The 17,837-nt window shown below is 46.8% G+C and overlaps 1 protein-coding gene across 1 annotated transcript in view; it reads left to right on the top strand.

Annotated features, from left to right (window-relative positions):
- The window catches only part of snrkb (SNF related kinase b), a 106,603-nt gene extending 96,304 nt beyond the window's left edge, over positions 1-10,299 (top strand). Inside the window, exons 5-6 of the mRNA XM_055648573.1 lie at positions 7,252-7,395; positions 8,479-10,299. Coding sequence (XP_055504548.1) covers positions 7,252-7,395; positions 8,479-9,580 — 1,246 coding nt within the window. The 3' untranslated portion in view covers positions 9,581-10,299. The remainder of the gene's footprint in view (positions 1-7,251; positions 7,396-8,478) is intronic.
- Positions 10,300-17,837: the final 7,538 nt, after the last annotated feature.

Genomic DNA, 17,837 nt, shown 5'->3' with positions numbered 1-17,837 from the left:
CTACTCCGCCATTCGATCATGGCTGATCTATCTTTCCCTCTCATCCCTTCTACTGACTTCTCCCCATAACCTTTGACACCCTTACTAATCAATAACCTATCAATTTCCACTTTAAAAATACCCAATGACCTTGCCTCCACAGTCGTCTGTAGCAATGAATTCCATGGATTCGTCACCCTATAGTTCAAACTTCACCCTATAGTTCAATTATCAGAGCACAGGGGGAGATACAGAGCGCGGCATATAGTTCTCAGCATCGTAGTGCATTGTAGTGCATCTGTTGGGCGGGGTTGCTGTTTATAAATGAGGGGAAGTAGTTTTGTATGTGCCCTATCTGAAATGGATAGGTGTTTCCTGTTTGAGCAGTTTCCTGAGCGCAATGCTTATGTTCTTTGACCTTTAACAGTGCAGATCTATGAAAAACTTCCCCCCTGTTTAAATCCTGGCCTCTGATAGTTTGCCAGCTCTGTCATCCCTCGTGTCGCTGTGTGAGGTGGCCCGATAGTTGGAACCGGTAGAGAAGACCATAATATAAAGGAGCAGGATCAAGCCCATTGAGTCTGTTCTGTCTGTTCTGGTCATGGCTAATCTATCTTTCCCTCTCAACCCCATTCTCTTGCCTCCCCTGACACCCGTACTAATCAAGAACTTATTAATCTCCACTTATAATGACCATCTGTGGCAATGAAACCCACAGATTCACCACCCTCTGGCTAAAGAAATTCCTCCTCATCTCCAATCTAAAGGTGCATCCTTTTATTCGGATGCTGTGCCCTCTTGGTCCTAGACTCTCCCACCACTGGAAACATCCTCTCCACATCCACTCTATCCAGGTCTTTCATTATTCTATGAGTTTCAATGAGATTTCTCCCCCTCCTCCTTCTAAACTCCAACGAATACAAGCCCAGAGTCATCACACTCCTCATATATTAATCCAGTCATCCCTGGGATCATTCTCGTCAGCCAGCTTCGGCAGAACTGGAGCACCACTGGCTCAGAATTTAGTTAGAGTCAGTTTATTATCATGTGTACCGAGGTAAAGTGAAAAGCTTTTGTTGTGGAGCGATTGTAAAGCATGTTTGCAGATCCACTTCTGTGACTAGTGCACAAAGAGTTGCCTGGGTTGGGAGCCATCTTGGATCAGGTGTACGTACCTAACTGGGGCCCACGGAAGTGCTCCCATTGGGGGTAGGCCAGCCTGCATGGGATGGAGGGGAGGAAAGAGCAAGGATAGGGTTCAAGTGAGGTGTAGACTCTCTGCCTTCCCTTCCGTTCCAATTTCAGCTGCAGTCGAATATTTCTACTGTGACAACGAGCAGACCTATTTGTTCTCTAATGCAGCATGTAATGTACCATGGCAAGGTTAGGAGCAAGGCTCCAGGGCAGTCAGACTGAGAGCTTTATAATTAGGTCGTCATGTCATTATTGCTAATATATCCCTAAGTATGACACTGAAGTAAAATTGCTCATTGTAGGATTAATGAAGCCTTAAGCTGATTGGCATTGAGGATAACTACTCAAAGTGTTTTTCTTGCCCAAGCAATGTCTGGGTATTAATTCACTTCTCGATGATATGTTGATACTCAATCTCCAAAATAAAAAGTCATGAAATGAACTGGACGGGGCTTTTTGGATTGAGCTGACCATTTTAATGCGATAAATGCTTTTAGACTTTAGACATTAGAGATACAGAGTGGAAACAGGCCCTTCGACCCACCAACTCAACGCTGACCAGCGATCACCCCGTATACTAGCACTATCCTACATACTGGGGACAATTTACAATTTACCAAAGCCAATTAACCTACAAACCTGCACGTCTTTGGAGTGTGGGAGGAAACTGGAGCACCCGGGGGAAACCCCACACGGTCACGGGGAGAGCGTACAAACTCCATACAGACTGCACCTGTAGGCAGGATCGAACCCGGGTCTCTGGCGCTGTGAGGCATCAACCTTACCCCTGCACCACCTAGCCTCCGTACGTTTTGTTTCTAGAATGGAGAAAAAGCTTTAGTTTATGTGAGGAAGCAGGGTGCATCTTCCGCAGCGGAGGCATGAAGTGGTCAGATGTGGGGTCTTCATTGACGCTGGTGGTGGAGGTGACCCCTATCGTGTTGTGCGTGAATCAGGAAGAACATTGCACGGCCCCATTTGGAAAGTGTGCCCTGCCGCCCACACGGGGGGATGTTCAGGCTGATGAATGTACATCTGCAGCAATTGAAAGAGGTTGCCATGAGAAACAATGGATGTGGGATCAACTCTAAGACCATAGTAGCTGCTGTGAGCGGTAATGCATTTTATATCTCCGAAGGCTTAACCAAGCACTCCTGATAACTTCTCAGTGGGATACCAACCCATTTTTTGGAGGGAAAGAGAAAGCGCGGATTTATTTCTGTTGTATATAATTTATTAGTCTCCTTACCCTGAAATAATGACCTTGTCACTTAATCTTTACCAGATATTGCACCAGAATGATATCATAGCTAATTTTAGCTCATGATGCCATCTGGTGCTCTCCAAGAGGACTGCATGGCTGGTTTGAAGTAATACCCAAAGATCAGCTACAGAAATAGATACAGAGCGCATTGTAACAAAGGAAAATGGAACAGGGTGGCCCATGTGGCCCTTTGAGCCAATCTTCTCCCTCACCTCCATTATTCCATTTGATCTCCAAATCCTTGTTGGTCAAAAAAACGATTGGTTTCCTCAATCCCTCTGAGGTATGGAATTCCAAAGGCCCGGAATTCTTTGGGTGTTAGACGTACAGTGTGGAAACAGGCCCTGTACAAACTCCACTAATACTCAGGATGGAACCCGGGTCTCTGGCGCTGTAAATCTACTGCTGCGCCACCGTGCCACTCCGCATCTGCCAGCTCAGATCAATGACATTTCTATCAGTCTCAGTCCTAGTGATTAATGTCCTATCCCATGTTGGTATGTTGCAAAACTTAAGTAGTTAAAGGCAGAAGTCCCCAATGTCAACAATGTTTCATCAGTATAGATATCTATAGGCAGCCAGTATCATCAAAGACCATAAGACACTGGAGCAGAATTAGGCCATTTGGCCAATCAAGTATGCTCCACCGTTCAAACATGGCTGGTCTATTTTTTCTCTCTCAACCCCATTTTCCTGCCTTTTCCCCGTAACCTTTGACGCCCTTACTAATCACGACCCTATCAATCTTCGCTTTATACATACCCACTGCCGTCTGTGGCAATATAGAAACATAGAAACATAGAAATTAGGTGCAGGAGTAGGCCATTCGGCCCTTCGAGCCTGCACCGCCATTCAATATGATCAGGGCTGATCATCCAACTCAGTATCCCGTACCTGCCTTCTCTCCATACCCCCTGATCCCCTTAGCCACAAGGGCCACATCTAACTCCCTCTTAAATATAGCCAATGAAGTGGCCTCAACTACCCTCTGTGGCAGAGAGTTCCAGAGATTCACCACTCTCTGCGTGAAAAAAGTTCTTCTCATCTCGGTTTTAAAGGATTTCCCCTTTATCCTTAAGCTGTGACCCCTTGTCCTGGACTTCCCCAACATCGGGAACAATCTTCCTGCATCTAGCCTGTCCAACCCCTTAAGAATTTTGAAGTTTCTAAGAGATCCCTATCAATCTTCTAATTCTAGAGAGTATAAACCAGTCCATATATTCCACAGATTCACCACCCTCTGGATATTCTATCCAGGCCTTTCACTATTCGATAGTTTTGATGAAGTCCCCCCTCATCCTTTTAAACTCCAGCGAGTAGAGGCCCAGTGCTGTCAAACGCTCATCATATGTTATCCCAATCATTCCTGGGATCATTCCTGTAAACCTCCTCTGGGACCCTCTCCAAGGGTCAAGAGAGTCAAGAGTGTTTTATTGTCATATGTCCCAGATAGAACAATGACATTTTTACTTGCTGCATCACAACAGAATATGCAAACAGTATAATATGACAAATGAGAGAGAAAAGAAAAGTTCAGTGTGTATATATACACATACTTACAACATACCTATATATATATTCAGCACCCTATATATATACGTATTATATACACACACAAATAGACAAAAACAAACAGAAAAGTGCAACATCAATAATAATAGTCTATTGTAGTTCAGAACCTATATGAGGTTGTAGTGTTTAATAGCCTGATGGCTGTAGGGAAGAAGCTGTTCCGGTCTTTGGAGTGTGGGAGGAAACCGAAGATCCCAGAGAAAACCCATGCAGGTCACGGGGAGAACGTACAAACTCCATACAGACAAGCGCCCATAGTCAGGATCGAACCCAGGTCCCTGGTGCACCATCGTGCTCTGAACTGTTTCTTCTGCTATGAGATACTCAAGTGGATGTCTTGCGTCAACAGTGCTTCATCAGTGCCATTATGCAGCTGGACTCTCACCTACAAGTCCTGGGCACCAGGAGAAATAGGGACAATCCAGGCTTTAAAATCTTGAAAAGAATGGATGTTTGAACATAGGACAGTACAGCACAGGAACAGGCCCTTCGGCCCATATTGCCTGTGCCGACCATAATGCCAAATTAAACTAATCCCACCTGCCTGTAAATGTTGTGTAGAAAGAAGCCTTTAGCTTAGTGCAGTGTAAATATGCCTTGTTAATATTTGCTACCAATGCAATAAGCTACACTAACACCTGGCTGAGGGAATGAGTACATGTTTAAATCTTTTCAAAGCCGAATAGATTACTGGAGAACCATAACATAGTAATTGAATCAGTTATACTGATGTTTTGAAAAGTAAAGTCAGCTTTGTGCTATTATTATCTTCTTTCCTCTCCTTTTGATTGCGCTCACATTGACTGGCAGAGAAGTTTTCCGGGCCAGGGAGCCTACTACTGCTCCACTGGGCAGTGTGCACTAGTAGTAAAAGACTGAGGGTGCCGGATGGATCTGACTGGATGGATCCCCCTCTCACCGCCAGCCATAAAATCCACCGAGTCCTTGTCCTGCAGTGCCTGAAGGACGTTACGTGCTGACCACTGCCCGATGGACTTGTGGTCAAAAGTGTTGGTCTGGAAGAACCTTTCCACGAAGGACAGATGATGTGGCAATGTCCAGCTGACTGGCACATTGTGCGTTATCTGAGCCAAGCCCATCCTTCGCAACACCGGGGACAAGTAGAACCTCAGCGGGTAGTAACACAGTGCCCACGTACTTTGACTCCACGCATAGCCTGATAAGATACATTTGAAGGTTTATTACTAAGACAGCATGTAGGTTCACGAGGACCGGTGAGACATTGTATGTGTTGGATCATGTCAGCTATTGACTTTAATCGCCAATGATCAGAAAGGAAGGTTGGAACTGGGCAATATCGGCCGTTTAATCAGGAATTCATTTCAGGAAGGGGACTAACATCTGTAGGCAGAGAGATAAGAGTTTTTAAGGAACGAGAGGCAGGGAATGGAGATTATTTGTGAGTGATTGAGCTACTTGTGTGGGAAGATAAAATTGCAGTTGAATTTATCTGCACAAACCAGCTTCCCCTAATATATTTTTAAGAATGTTATTCTTGCACATGATGAATCTTTGCATATTGTACATCCTTTGTTGTGAGAAGCATTTAAACGCGAGTGTGAGATTTGAGCTTCTGGACCTGCGGACCAGGTGATTGAGTCATACAGCATGGAAACAGGCCCTTCCACCCAGCTAGTCCATGCTGCCCAAGGTGCCCCATCCACTCTATTCCCACCTGCTACAGTTGGCACATGTCCCTCTAAACCTTTACTATCCATGTATCTATCCAAATGTCTCTTTAAATGTTATTATAGTATCTGCCTCAACTACTTCATCAGGCAGCTCATTCCATATACCCACCACCCTGTGTGAAAAAGTTGCTCCTCAGATTCCTATTATGTCTTTCCCCTCTCTCCTTGAATCTATGTCCTGTGGTTCTAGATTCCCCTACTCTGGGTAAAAGACTCTGTGCATCTACCCTATATATGCTCCTTCTGATCGTATACACCTCTATACATCCCCCGGCTCATCAAGGAATAGAGTCCGAGCCTGCCTAACCTCTCCATATAGCTCAGGTCCTCAAGTCCTGGCACATCCACGCAGGTCACGGGGAAAATATACAAACTCTGTACACACAGCACCTGTAGTCAGAATCGAACCCAGGTCCCCAGCGTTGTAAGTCAGCTACCCTACACCACTGAGATGACATGAATAGGAGGTTTTCAAGGCCAATCTGCTCTCAAGGCCAGGTGCCCTAGCAGTAAGATTCTGTGGCGATGAGAGGGCCCCTATCATTCGCCAGACAAGCTGGGCAGTCAGTTGTGGCGATGAGGCTTCGCCAGACAAGCTGGGCAGTCTCTTCATCCTCTTAAATCTTCTCTGCACCCTTTCCAGCTATAACAGGATGATCAAAACTGAACACACTACTCCAACTGTGGCCTCACCAGGGCCTTGTACAACTGCAACATAACACTGCAGGAAGGAGATTAGTGAACCAGTAAGGGCTTTGTGATATGACCGGCATTTCCATCAAGACACGTCCATTGGACTGGAATTTCTTTTGGAGATATAGCCATTAGGGAAACAGGCCCTTTATCCCCTGAGTCCACACCAACCATCCATCACCCATTCATACTAATTCAATGTTATTCCACTTTCTCATCCACTCCCCCCTACACATTAGGGGACAATTTTACAGAGGGCCAATTAACCTGCAAAGCCACACGTCTTTGGGATGTGGGAGGAAACCGGAGCACCCGGAGGAAATCCAGTCACAGGGAGAAGGTGCAAATTTCACCCACACACACAGCACCCAAAGTCGGGTACGAACCGGGGTCTCTGTTGCTGTGAGGCAGTAACTCTACCAATTTGTGGCGTGCCATTGGGATTTGAACGACAGGCAGCTCGCTTTTTCGTGGGGGATATGTTCTTGAAAAGCAGCTTGCAATTCAAAAGCACTGTAAATTAAACATATACACAACTATGCTGCCAGGTGTAAGTTTGTGTGCGGTATTCCAACAATATATGCGTGTAAATCCGGCTTTGGTATTAAATGAATACGCACTTTATTCTAAAAATGCATAATGAAACATGCGTAAAATGTGAGGTGCCCATATTAGCCTTTCAACATATTCAATAAACAAATCAGTTGACCTATTGTGCCTCTGTTTCCAAAGAAGAAACAAAGTATTTTTCGATGGGAGCAAGATTGGGATTGCGTTCCCGTTCTCTTTGGCCACTTTGCTATGCAGTCAGGTGATTTGTTTTTCTCTCTATTCCAGGGCTCTAGAAGCTGACAAGTACAATCACATCACGGCCAGCTACTTCCTGCTGGCGGAGAGGATCCTGCGGGAGAAGCAGGAGAAACAGACCCAGAGTCGGAGCCTTAACCTGGACTACAACTGGCCCTCCCACGCGCCGTGCAGGTAATGCCAATTCCATGCAGCAAACCCTCCCACAGCAGTGGAAATATTTGTGCACGGATTATTATCAGGCAACTGAACCATCATATCATTGATTAGAGAGCGGCCCTGAACTACTATCTACTTCATTTGAGACTCTCGGACATCTTTAATAGGACCTTATCTTGCACTAAACGTTATTCCTTTTATCATGTATCGCTACAATGGAGTGGATGGGTCGATCATGTATAGCCTTTCCACTGACTGAGTAGCACGCGATAAAAGCTTTTCTGCTCCCATGTCTCATGGTCTGATGGTGACCTCAATGGAAAAGGTTTCCAGTCCCCAATGTTGTCAACCTCACTGAGCAGTGGCTGACTTACCAAATCCCACCAAAATGAAACATTCAACCAACGAGGAAAATATTCCTCACTTTGCGTTGTTCTGCTGGAAATGTTTCTGGTACCTGACGTTTCATCGGGCGTATGAGTTTGAATTTAGATTATTGCCACGTGCACCGAGGTACAGTGAAAAGCTTTTGTTGCGTGCTGAACAGTTAGCGGAAAGACAAATCATTATTACAATCGAGCCATCCAGTGTACAGATACATGATAAAGGGAATAACATTTAGTCAAGTCAAGAGAGTTTATTGTCATGTGTCCCAGATAGGACAATGAAATTCCTGCTTGTTGCAGCACAACAGAATATTGTAAGCATAAATACAGAACAGTTCAGTGTGTCTGTATAGCATAGACCATACATACACACATAAATAAACAGATAAAGTGCAATAGGCTGTGAAAGTTCAGAGTTTTAGAGGGATAGATAAAGTTCAGTAAAGTCCAATCAAAGATAGTCTAGTCCAGTCTCCAATGAGGTAGCTCAGGACTGCTCTCTAGTCCTTGGTAGGATGGTTCAGTTGCCTGATAACAGCTGGGAAGAAACTGTCCCCGAATCTGGAGGTGTGCGTTTCACACTTCTATATGTTTTGTTCGATGGGAAAGGGGAAATGAAGGAGTGCGCGGTTTCTTTGATGCCGGACAACAACTTGTTGTTCTTAGTCTTTAAAATATATAATTCTCAATTCCTGCTCTTGCTCTCTTTCAGGCCATCCCTGTCAGCGACAGATGGCAGCTTTGGAGATGCCACTGACGGCAGCACCTTGAGTGAGCCGCACAATGGGTTTTCGCTGAAGCACTCGGCAGACGTGAAGGGACCGGCGAAGAAGGTGGCGGACAAGACTGAGGGCTGCAGCGCGAAGGACATCGTAAAGCTGGCGAGCAGCGCGGAGGACGGGCCGTCGCCCATGAGAATCCTCCTGCGCTCTTCGCTGGAGGCGTCCGTCATGCCCAAGAACGTGTCGGTGCTCCAGCAGATCAGCGAGGAAGATGAAGAGGAAGAGGAGGAGGAGGAGGAGGTGGTTCGGGTGGAGGTGAAAGCTGCGCCGAGGCTGAGTGTGAGGGAAGCTCCGTGCGGAGGAGGCCTGACCCGTGAGGACGGCGGCGGCGGCGGCGCCATCTTGGGCCTTCCCGCCAAGGACAAGAAGCCGGGCGCTGGCGCTGGCGCTGGCGGGGACGGCGACGGCAAACTCCTGCGGGAGGTTTGGAGCTGCCAGCGGGCCGCCGAGGTCAGCAGCTCCTCGGTGGAAGTGAGGGCTTCGGCGGCGGGGCCGCTCTGCTGTAGTCGGTGGGCCGGCAAATCGGAGCCGCTGCCGCATTACTTCGGCAATCGGCCGATCAACCTGATGAACGAGAGCAACAACAACAGCACCACCAACACCACCAGCTCCAGCTCCAGCAGCAAAGGGCCGCTGCTGCAGGTCAGCGACATCAGTGTGGAGAAGCCGCCCCCTTGCCCGCACACTCGCCAATGCCCCGATGGCAGAGTCACCCAACTCACTCTACCCGCCCAGCCCAACCCTGACTTACCGCTGCCGCTTAACAAATGTGAAGGCCCAAGAGCCGAAAGCCCAAAGCACTTGATTGATCAAATAGCTGAGAACAGTGGCTTGTCAAACGACAGTGCCTGCTCTGACAGCAGTGCGGACCCTGTGAATAAACTCGACACTGCCCGGTCAAAGAATGTAAATATTAGGGACAGGATACTGCAGATCCCCCTCTGTGAGAAAGCGCTTTCCTTTAAGATCAAGCCAAACTCCAAAGAGAATCTCCTCTCTTTCGGACAGTTCAACTGTTGTCATGTGATTTAGGGATTTTTTTTTTTAGGAAAAGAAGGAAAACTGATGTACTTTGGAGTGTGCGGGTGTCTGCACACACTCTGGTTGTAAATATGTATCATCTTTGTCAGAAAAGGGGGTGGCACTGTGGTAAGGGGTTGGAAAGGATGGCCTTATGGAGATTACTCCTGGCTATTCCCTCCCTAAGGGCAGTCTGACCCACTGCGGGGGTCTGGGCGTGCACTGTGCGTGATTCCCCAACCATTTTGAGGTGGTGATGGCACAATGCACACCCAGAGCGACGTTGTGGGTCTAGACTTCCCAACAAAAGCGTGGTTGGAATATCAGCTCTTTTAATTCTAACTAAAATAACGGGTATAAGCTAAATTTAAAAAAAAATTGGTGCTCCTGTCTGGGTTGTAACAAGGTGCAGAGGGGAGTCTTTGCATTTTATAATGTATTTTAGAACATCTGATTTGTGAAAACCATCCCGTCCATATTGGGACCCAAGTAGATAGTTATGTGGTGTTTGTACGCTTTAGGCACAGACCCAGGTTCCCACCTTACACTTCCAGATGTGTTCACCATTAGTTGATGAAGAGTTGTTATTTGCAAGATCTACTCCTTACATTACTGTGCACTGACACCAGCTTTAGCCCTGTGACAGAGACGGCTGATGCGGGCACATATTAAGTGTACCTCTTTCATTGTCACCTTTGTATTAAAAAGAACCTAGTGTGTTTGCAGAATAACTTTCATGGGTCTGTTTTGTTATCAGCACCACAAGCAATGGTTTTTATCTTTCAAGACCGCACTGCATGCCTAACTCTCATACTGACAACTCTGGAAATCTGGATCATCATAAGTTCATACGTCATAGGACCAGAATTAGGCCATTTGGCCCATCAATTATTCTACTCCTATGAAGATAACCCATGGGTCTGAAAGTCCTGGATGATAACAAGAAAACAAAGGAAGTAACTTTGAATGAATAAATTCCCCTAATCTTAAATGGGCGACCCCTCATTTTTTGACCTAGTTCCTGATTCCAGGTTCTCTCACAAAAGGAGAATATTCTCCCTGTCAAAACCCCTCAGGATCTTATATAAGTTCATGTTCATACATTATAAGAGTAGAATTAGGTCATTCGGCCCATCAAGTCTACTCCGCTATTCAATCATAGCTTATCTCCTTTTCCCTCTCAACACCACTCTCCCGCCTTCTTCCCATAACCTTTGACACCTATGCTAATTAAGAGCCTAGCAATCTCCTCTTTAAAAATGCCCAATGACTTGGCCTCCACAGACATCTGTGGCAATTAATTCCACAAAGTCACCACCCTCTGGCTCAAGAAATTCCTAATCTTTCTGAAGATACGCCGTTCTGTCGAAGGGAGTCGACCAGAAATGTCACCTATTCCTTTTCTCCAGAGATGCTGCCTGGCCCGCTAAGTTACTCCAGTATTTTGTGCCTATCTTTCGTGTAAACTAGCATCTGCAGTTCCTCCCTACACACTCTTTTTATTCTGATGGTCTGATGAGATTAACTATGTTGCCAAAATTAGACATTTTGCCAAATGTTAATATAATGTTTTTAATAATAGAGCTGTGCCCCAAGATATGGGAGAGTTGTGTTTCTGGAAACGGTCTGAATCACAATTTTCCATGAAGTGAAGCTGCATCATCTGTTTTTGTGTCAAGAAGGAAGAGTCAAATTTAAATTTTTGTTTGTTTATTTCTTTTATCATAAATTCTGTAAGGACACATTTCTGGTTAGGGCTTTTAATTCTGTAAGGATGTGTTTCCATTATTCGAATAGACATGACAAGGGGTTTGCCTCTATTTGGCATCTTTTATGTGATTTCCTTCCTAGCCAAGGGGGGGTGGCATAGTAGAGTTGCTGCCTTACAATGTCAGAGACCCGGGTTCAATCCTGACCACGGGTGCTGCCTGTACGGAGTTCGTACATTCTCCCTGTGTGGGTTTTCTCCAGGTCCTCCGGTTTCCTCCCACACTCCATAGACGTGCTGGTTTGTAGGTTAATTGGGTTGGGTAAAATTGTAAATTGTGCCTAGTGTGTTGGACGGTGCTAGTGTATGGGGAGCGCTGGACAGTGCAGATTCAGTGGACCAAAGGGCCTGTTTCCATGCTCTAGTTTCAAGTCTAAAGCAAAGCCAATATTCTTGAACAAAAAAATGTGTTTCTTTATTACCCTTGCAGGTTGCTGTGTACTAAGACCACTTGCCTCCACTACACAACCCCCTCAAATGCTCAGAAGAAATAATTATACTAATAAACATTTAACACCGTAGGTTCTTTTAAAATAAGGTTGCAGGTTCCAGTGGGTCCATTTGAAAGCACAGGAGAAGATTTGGCAAAAGGAAATAGAAGAAACAGCAGATGCTGGAATCTTGAGTAAAGCAGAAAGTGCTGGAGGAACTCTCCTATCAGTCTGAAGAAGTGTCCCGACCCAAAACATTGTCCATTCCTTCCACAGATGCTGCAGGAAGGAGCTGCAGATACTGACTTATACCGAAGAGACACAAAATGCTGGTGTAACTCAGCAGGCCAACATTGAATTGAATTGAATTGAATTTCTTTTATTGTCATTCAGACCTTTCAGTCTGAACGAAATTTCGTGCCTGCAGTCATACATACAATAATACAATAATAGACAACAGGACAGGCAGTAAACACAAATTAACATCCACCACAGTGAGTCCACCAAGCACCTCCTCACTGTGATGGAGGCAAAAATCTTAGGGCTGCAGTCTCTTCCCTCTTCTTCTCCCTCTGTGCTGAGGCGATACCCCACCGGGCGATGGTAAATCAGTCCCGCGGCTCACCGAGCTCCGCGAACGGGCCGGTTCAAACACCGCGGCCCGGGGTGGTCGAAGCTGCCGCCCTCCAGTCCAGCGGACGCAGCTGTTGATGACGTCGTCCACTGGCCCGCGGCCGAACCCCGGACTCAGGCCGCTGCCGCCAGAACGCCGTCTCAGCCACCGGAGCACCGTTCCAGCCCTGAGCCGGGTCGCCCTCACGTGAGCGTCTCAGCCCCGCGCCAGGCCGCCCTCACGGGAGCGCCGTTACCCTCGAGCCGGGCCGCCCCACACGGGAGCGCCTTTCCCCCTCGAGCTGGGCCGCCCCCACGGGAGCGGCGTTACCCTCGGGCTGGGCCGCCCACACGGGAGCGCTGTTCCACCCTCGGGCTGGGCCGCCCCCACGGGAGCGGCGTTACCCTCGGGCTGGGTCGCCCCCACGGGAACGCTGTTCCACCCTCGGGCTGGGCCGCCCCCACGGGAGCGTCTCAGCCCCTTGCCAGGCCGCCCTCACGGGAGCGTCACAACCCCTCACGGGAGCGCCGCTCCAGCCCCGAGCCGGGCCGCCCTCACGGGAGCGAGCCCAGGTGAGTCCCGACAGGCTGCCTCCGGAGCCCCGAGGTCGCCAGCTCCGCCATTAGGCCTCAGCGCAGACGGAGGCAGAGAAGGGGGACACGATAAAAAAGTCGCATTCCCCCGAAAGGAGAGACAGGAAGCCCTGTTAGACCGCCGTCGTGTTTGTCCGTCCAGGAGATGTCAGCCGCGATATGGACGCCGAGAAACCGGAAGGTGTTGACCCTCTCCACACACTCGCCGTTAATGTGTAGGGGGACTAAGTCGGTGCTGTGCCTCCTGAAGTCGACAATGAGCTCTTTTGTTTTCCTGGTGTTCAGAGCCAGATTGTTTTTCTGAGCACCAGGTTGTCAACTTCAGGACTTCCTCTCTGTAGGCTGCCTCGTCTCCCTTTGAAATAAGTCCGACCACAGTAGTGTCGTCAGCAAATTTGACGATGCGGTTGTTGTTGTGGGCCGGACTACAGTCGTAGGTGTAGAGACAGTATAAGAGGGGGCTTAGCACACACAACCACCCCCCCCCCCCCCTCACCCAGGCACATAAACACCACCTAAAAACTCAGCTAGACAAAACGAAAAAAAACAACACAAAAAAGCAAAAACAAACGGACTGCAGGTGAGCCGCAGCCGTTTACCAGCGCCGCCACTTCCGGAGGCGGCGCTGTCCCATCTACATTAGTTCCACCTGCTGCATCTGGCCCAAATCCCTCTAAAACTGTTCTATCCATGTACCTGTCTAAATGTTTCTTCAACATTGCTATAGTATCTGCCTCAACTACCTCCTCCGGCAGCTTGTTCCAGACACACCCACCGCCATGCTGTCATTTGCATTGTCCACAGGTCATACATGTCAAAGAACGTCATGGAAGTAGTGTCCACACATGTATGTGTGATCAGATACTACTGTGCATGTTGGACTGCTGCAGATGGAGCAGAAAGGAAAGCATTGGACACGTGGAGTGCAATAAGTTCACTGGTTCCTTCTGAATGATTTTTCATTGAAATCGAATCACAGCACACAGAGTGTGTAGCACCATGGGATCCATTTTATAGGCAATAGTAATTTCAACTGTCATATCTCTTCCTTTATTTCATTCGCAAACACACTGTGGATTGGCCACTTGAACTTCAGCATGCAGTTGTTCCCTAAATGAGCACAACTCACTGTGTGATGAAAAAATGACACAAAGCGCTGGAGCATCTCAGCGGATCAGGCAAGGTCTCTGGAGAAGGTGGATAGGTGACCTTTCAAGTCGGGACCCCTCTTCAGGCATTCTGGTGACCAGCTTTTCTCTTTCTGTAGCAAATCAATGCATTTTGTTGAACGGACGGTCCTGCAGTAGTTTTAGTTTAGTTTAGAGATGTGGTGCAGTAACAGGCCCTTTGCCCCTCTGAGTCTGCCTCGACCAACGATCACCCGTACACTGGTTCTATCCGATTCACTAAGGACAATTTACAATCTTTAACAAAGCCAATTAATCTACAAACCTGTATGTCTTTGGAGTGTGGGAGGAAACCGGAGCATCCGGAGAAAGCCCAGCCAGTCATCGGGAGAGCGTACAAACTCCGTGCAGAGAGCACCCGTTGTCAGGATCGAACCTGGGTCTCTGGCGCTGTCAGGCATTAACTGTGCAGCTGCGCCACCCAGCTCCAGTAATCTGTTTGTGCGTTGTCCTTCCCTGCTTCTGTCACGTTAAGGTGCTTCTCTGTTGTCAGTGTTCACTCCAGAGGAAAAATAAGTTCTGATCGTTGAACTTTAACCCCTGAGTACACTATCCTTGTCCAACATGGGTTGCAGGCCAGAGCCCTATTGATGTTATTCCAGTTTGTCTACCTTTATACAATCCCCTTATTATTTATTTCTAGGGCTAACAGTTTATTGCATTTCACATTTAGCTGTGGCAATCCTCCTCCTTGCTCAGTGAAATTCATTCTGTTTGGTGCTACAATCAGCAATATTCTGTATTCTGTAGGAACGGGATACTGATTTTAGATGATCAGCCAAGATCATATTGAATGATGGTGCTAACCCGAAGGGCCAAATGGCATACTCCTACACCTATTTTTCCATGTTTTTATGAATTAACATCAATCTGGTACAATTTATAAGTAATACTTCAAAAAAAAGCCCCATGGATCATCCAAAAGTGCCCAATGCCTCCAATCTCACTCATGAGACAAATATTTATTGCCTTGAAGCCCTTCCTCAAACAGTCATCGCACTAATGATGAGATGTTTAATTCTGCTCTGAATTTATCCCCTCTGTGCATTACGAGTGCACTCTGTTTTCACATCCACTGGGACCTTGAATGAATTTGCCAATTATTTTTGAAAAGCTATTTTTATTGCTTCAGGGGAACAAAAAATTAATAATGCCCAAGCATGTGAAACACTTCTGACATCAGGAAGTCTTGATACCGCTCGACAGGGCTTTGTGTGTAGAAAGGCACAGTGGATGCTGGTTTATACTGAAAATAGACTCAAAATGCTGGAGTTACTCAGCGGGTCAGGCAGCATCTCTGCAGAAAAAGGATGGGTGACTTTTCAAGTCTGAAGAAAGGCCCCGACTCAAAAACGTTACTCCAGTACTTTATGTCTATCTACAGGGATTTGGTTAGGCTGCATTAAGAGTATTGCATGCAATTCTGGTCACCCCTTTACAGGGGAGACGTGGAGGATGCAGGGGAGGTTTACAGAAATCCAGATGATATCTGGGTTAGAGAGTTTCAGCTACAGATAGAGGTTGGATACACTTGGATTGTTTTCTCTGGAATGTCGGAGGTTGAGGGGAGACTTGATAGAAGTATATAAAATTAGGAGAGGCATAGTTCAAGTTCAAGTGAGTTTATTGTCATGTGTCCCTGTATAGGACAATGACATTCTTGCTTTGCTTAAGCACGCAGAAAATAGTAGGCATTTGCTACAAAACAGATAAATGTGTCCATATACCATGATATAAATATACACACACATGTATATAAAATTAGATAGCATAGACGGTTAGAACCTTTTTGTCCCAGGTTGGAAATGTCCAACACTAGAGGTCATAGCTATAAGGTGAGATGGGTAAAACATGTGGTAGAATCTGGGAGTGTGGGGGGGGGGGGTCTCTAAAGATCGGCGTGGGTCTCTAAAGATCGGCGTGGACCCTGTGGGTTGTAGGACTTCTGCACTGCCAACTGGGTGGCACAGTGGCACAGCAGTAGAGCTGCTGCCTCACAGCGCCAGAGACCAGGCTCGATCCTGCCTATGGGTGCTGTCTGTACGGAGTTTGTGCATTCTCCCTGCGACCACGTGGGTCTTCTCCGGGTGCCCCGGTTTCCTCCTACGTCCCAAAGACGTAAGGATTTCTGGGTAATTTGGCCTCCGTTAATTGCCCCTAATGTGTAGGGAGTGGATGAGAAAGTGGGATAAAATAGAACCGGTGTGGACCAGTGAGCCGATGGTTGCCAGGGAGCCGATGTGCGGATGGCCTGTTTCCACGTGGTATTTTTCCAATCATTTGGCTTTGGTAAAAATTGCAAATTCTCCGTAGTGTGTAGGATCGTGTTAGTGTATGGGGTGATCGCTGGTTGGCACAGACTTGATGGGCTGAAGGACCTGTTTCCAAAGTCTAAACTCTTAATAGAGGGCAGAGAAAGGTCCCGATCTGGGACATTATCCACCCAGGGAGTTTGGAGAGAGCTTCTCCTACCTCAGCCTCAATCCAGAACTGTGACTGGGGCATCTACACTTCAAAAACAATATCCTTGCTGAAACATGTATCCCACTGGCCTTGAATATTAAACTTACATCCATTTCACTTTTCGAGCAGCTACAATAGATCTCAAGAGTAAAGCAGAGATGGAGGTGGGGTCATTCTGGTTGAATTGTACCCCTCAACTAAGATCACTAATGTCTATATAAGAAAATAAATAATAGGAGCAGGAGGAGGCCAGTGGGTCTTTCAAATCTACTCTGTCATTCACCAACGCTTAAGGTGATGTAATAGGTCGGCAACATTATCAGGCATGATCATCATTTTGCTTCATTCCTTAACATCAAGGAATCTAAGTAGACACAAGGAAGTGCCGATTCTTGTGCAATCGCTCAAGTTTAAAATTTTCTCTACTAACAGCTTGGCCACACAAACTTTTTATCCTTAATCCTTTGTTCTTTGAACCTCCTGTGTGTTAAAGTCAGGAGAGCTTAGAAGAAGCTCTGTTCTGCATGTGAGAATGTGTTAACGCAGTCCCGTTTTTGCCTTTGCTGGAGTCCTCAGAGCAACGTTAGTCACTTGTTATGAGAAGGACTTTCGAGCTGTAGAAATAAGTTACTTTATAAGGGCTGTTCCATGGTGGCGCAGCGGTAGAGTTACTGCCTCGCAGCGCCAGAGACCCGGGTTCGACCCTGACTATGGGGGCTGTCTGTACGGAGTTTGCACATTCTCCCTTCTCCATGGGGATCCGCGGGGGGGCTTCGGTTTCTTCCCACATTCCAAAGATGTGCAGGTCTGTCGGTTAATTTGCTTCTGTAACTTGTCCCTACTGTGTAGGATGGAACTAGCGTACAGGGTGATTGCTGGTCAGCGTGGACTCAGTGGGCTGAATGGTCTGTTTCCAGGCTGTATCTCTAAACTAAACTAAAACTGAATAGTTTGAGATGGCGATCCAGTTAAGGCAATATTACACGGAAGAGGGAGGTCAGAGACCTGAGCACCCAAGCCCTGATGAAGTAGGAGAGGTGGGAAATAATAAAAGATTATTCCCACTTGCCAAATAGATTGTTAAAATGGGTCATAAATTTAGGATTAGCACTCAACATGAAAGGGGACTCTTACTGGCAAAGGGTTAACGGGATACAGAATCCATTAACTTCTGAAACAAGGGCGATCATGACGTTTAAGAGAAAAGATAAATA

Source organism: Leucoraja erinacea, chromosome 17, assembly GCF_028641065.1.
Source record: "Leucoraja erinacea ecotype New England chromosome 17, Leri_hhj_1, whole genome shotgun sequence".
Lineage (NCBI taxonomy): Eukaryota > Metazoa > Chordata > Chondrichthyes > Rajiformes > Rajidae > Leucoraja > Leucoraja erinaceus.
Note: the sequence above shows the minus strand (reverse complement) of the source record. Positions and strands in the feature narration are given on the sequence as shown.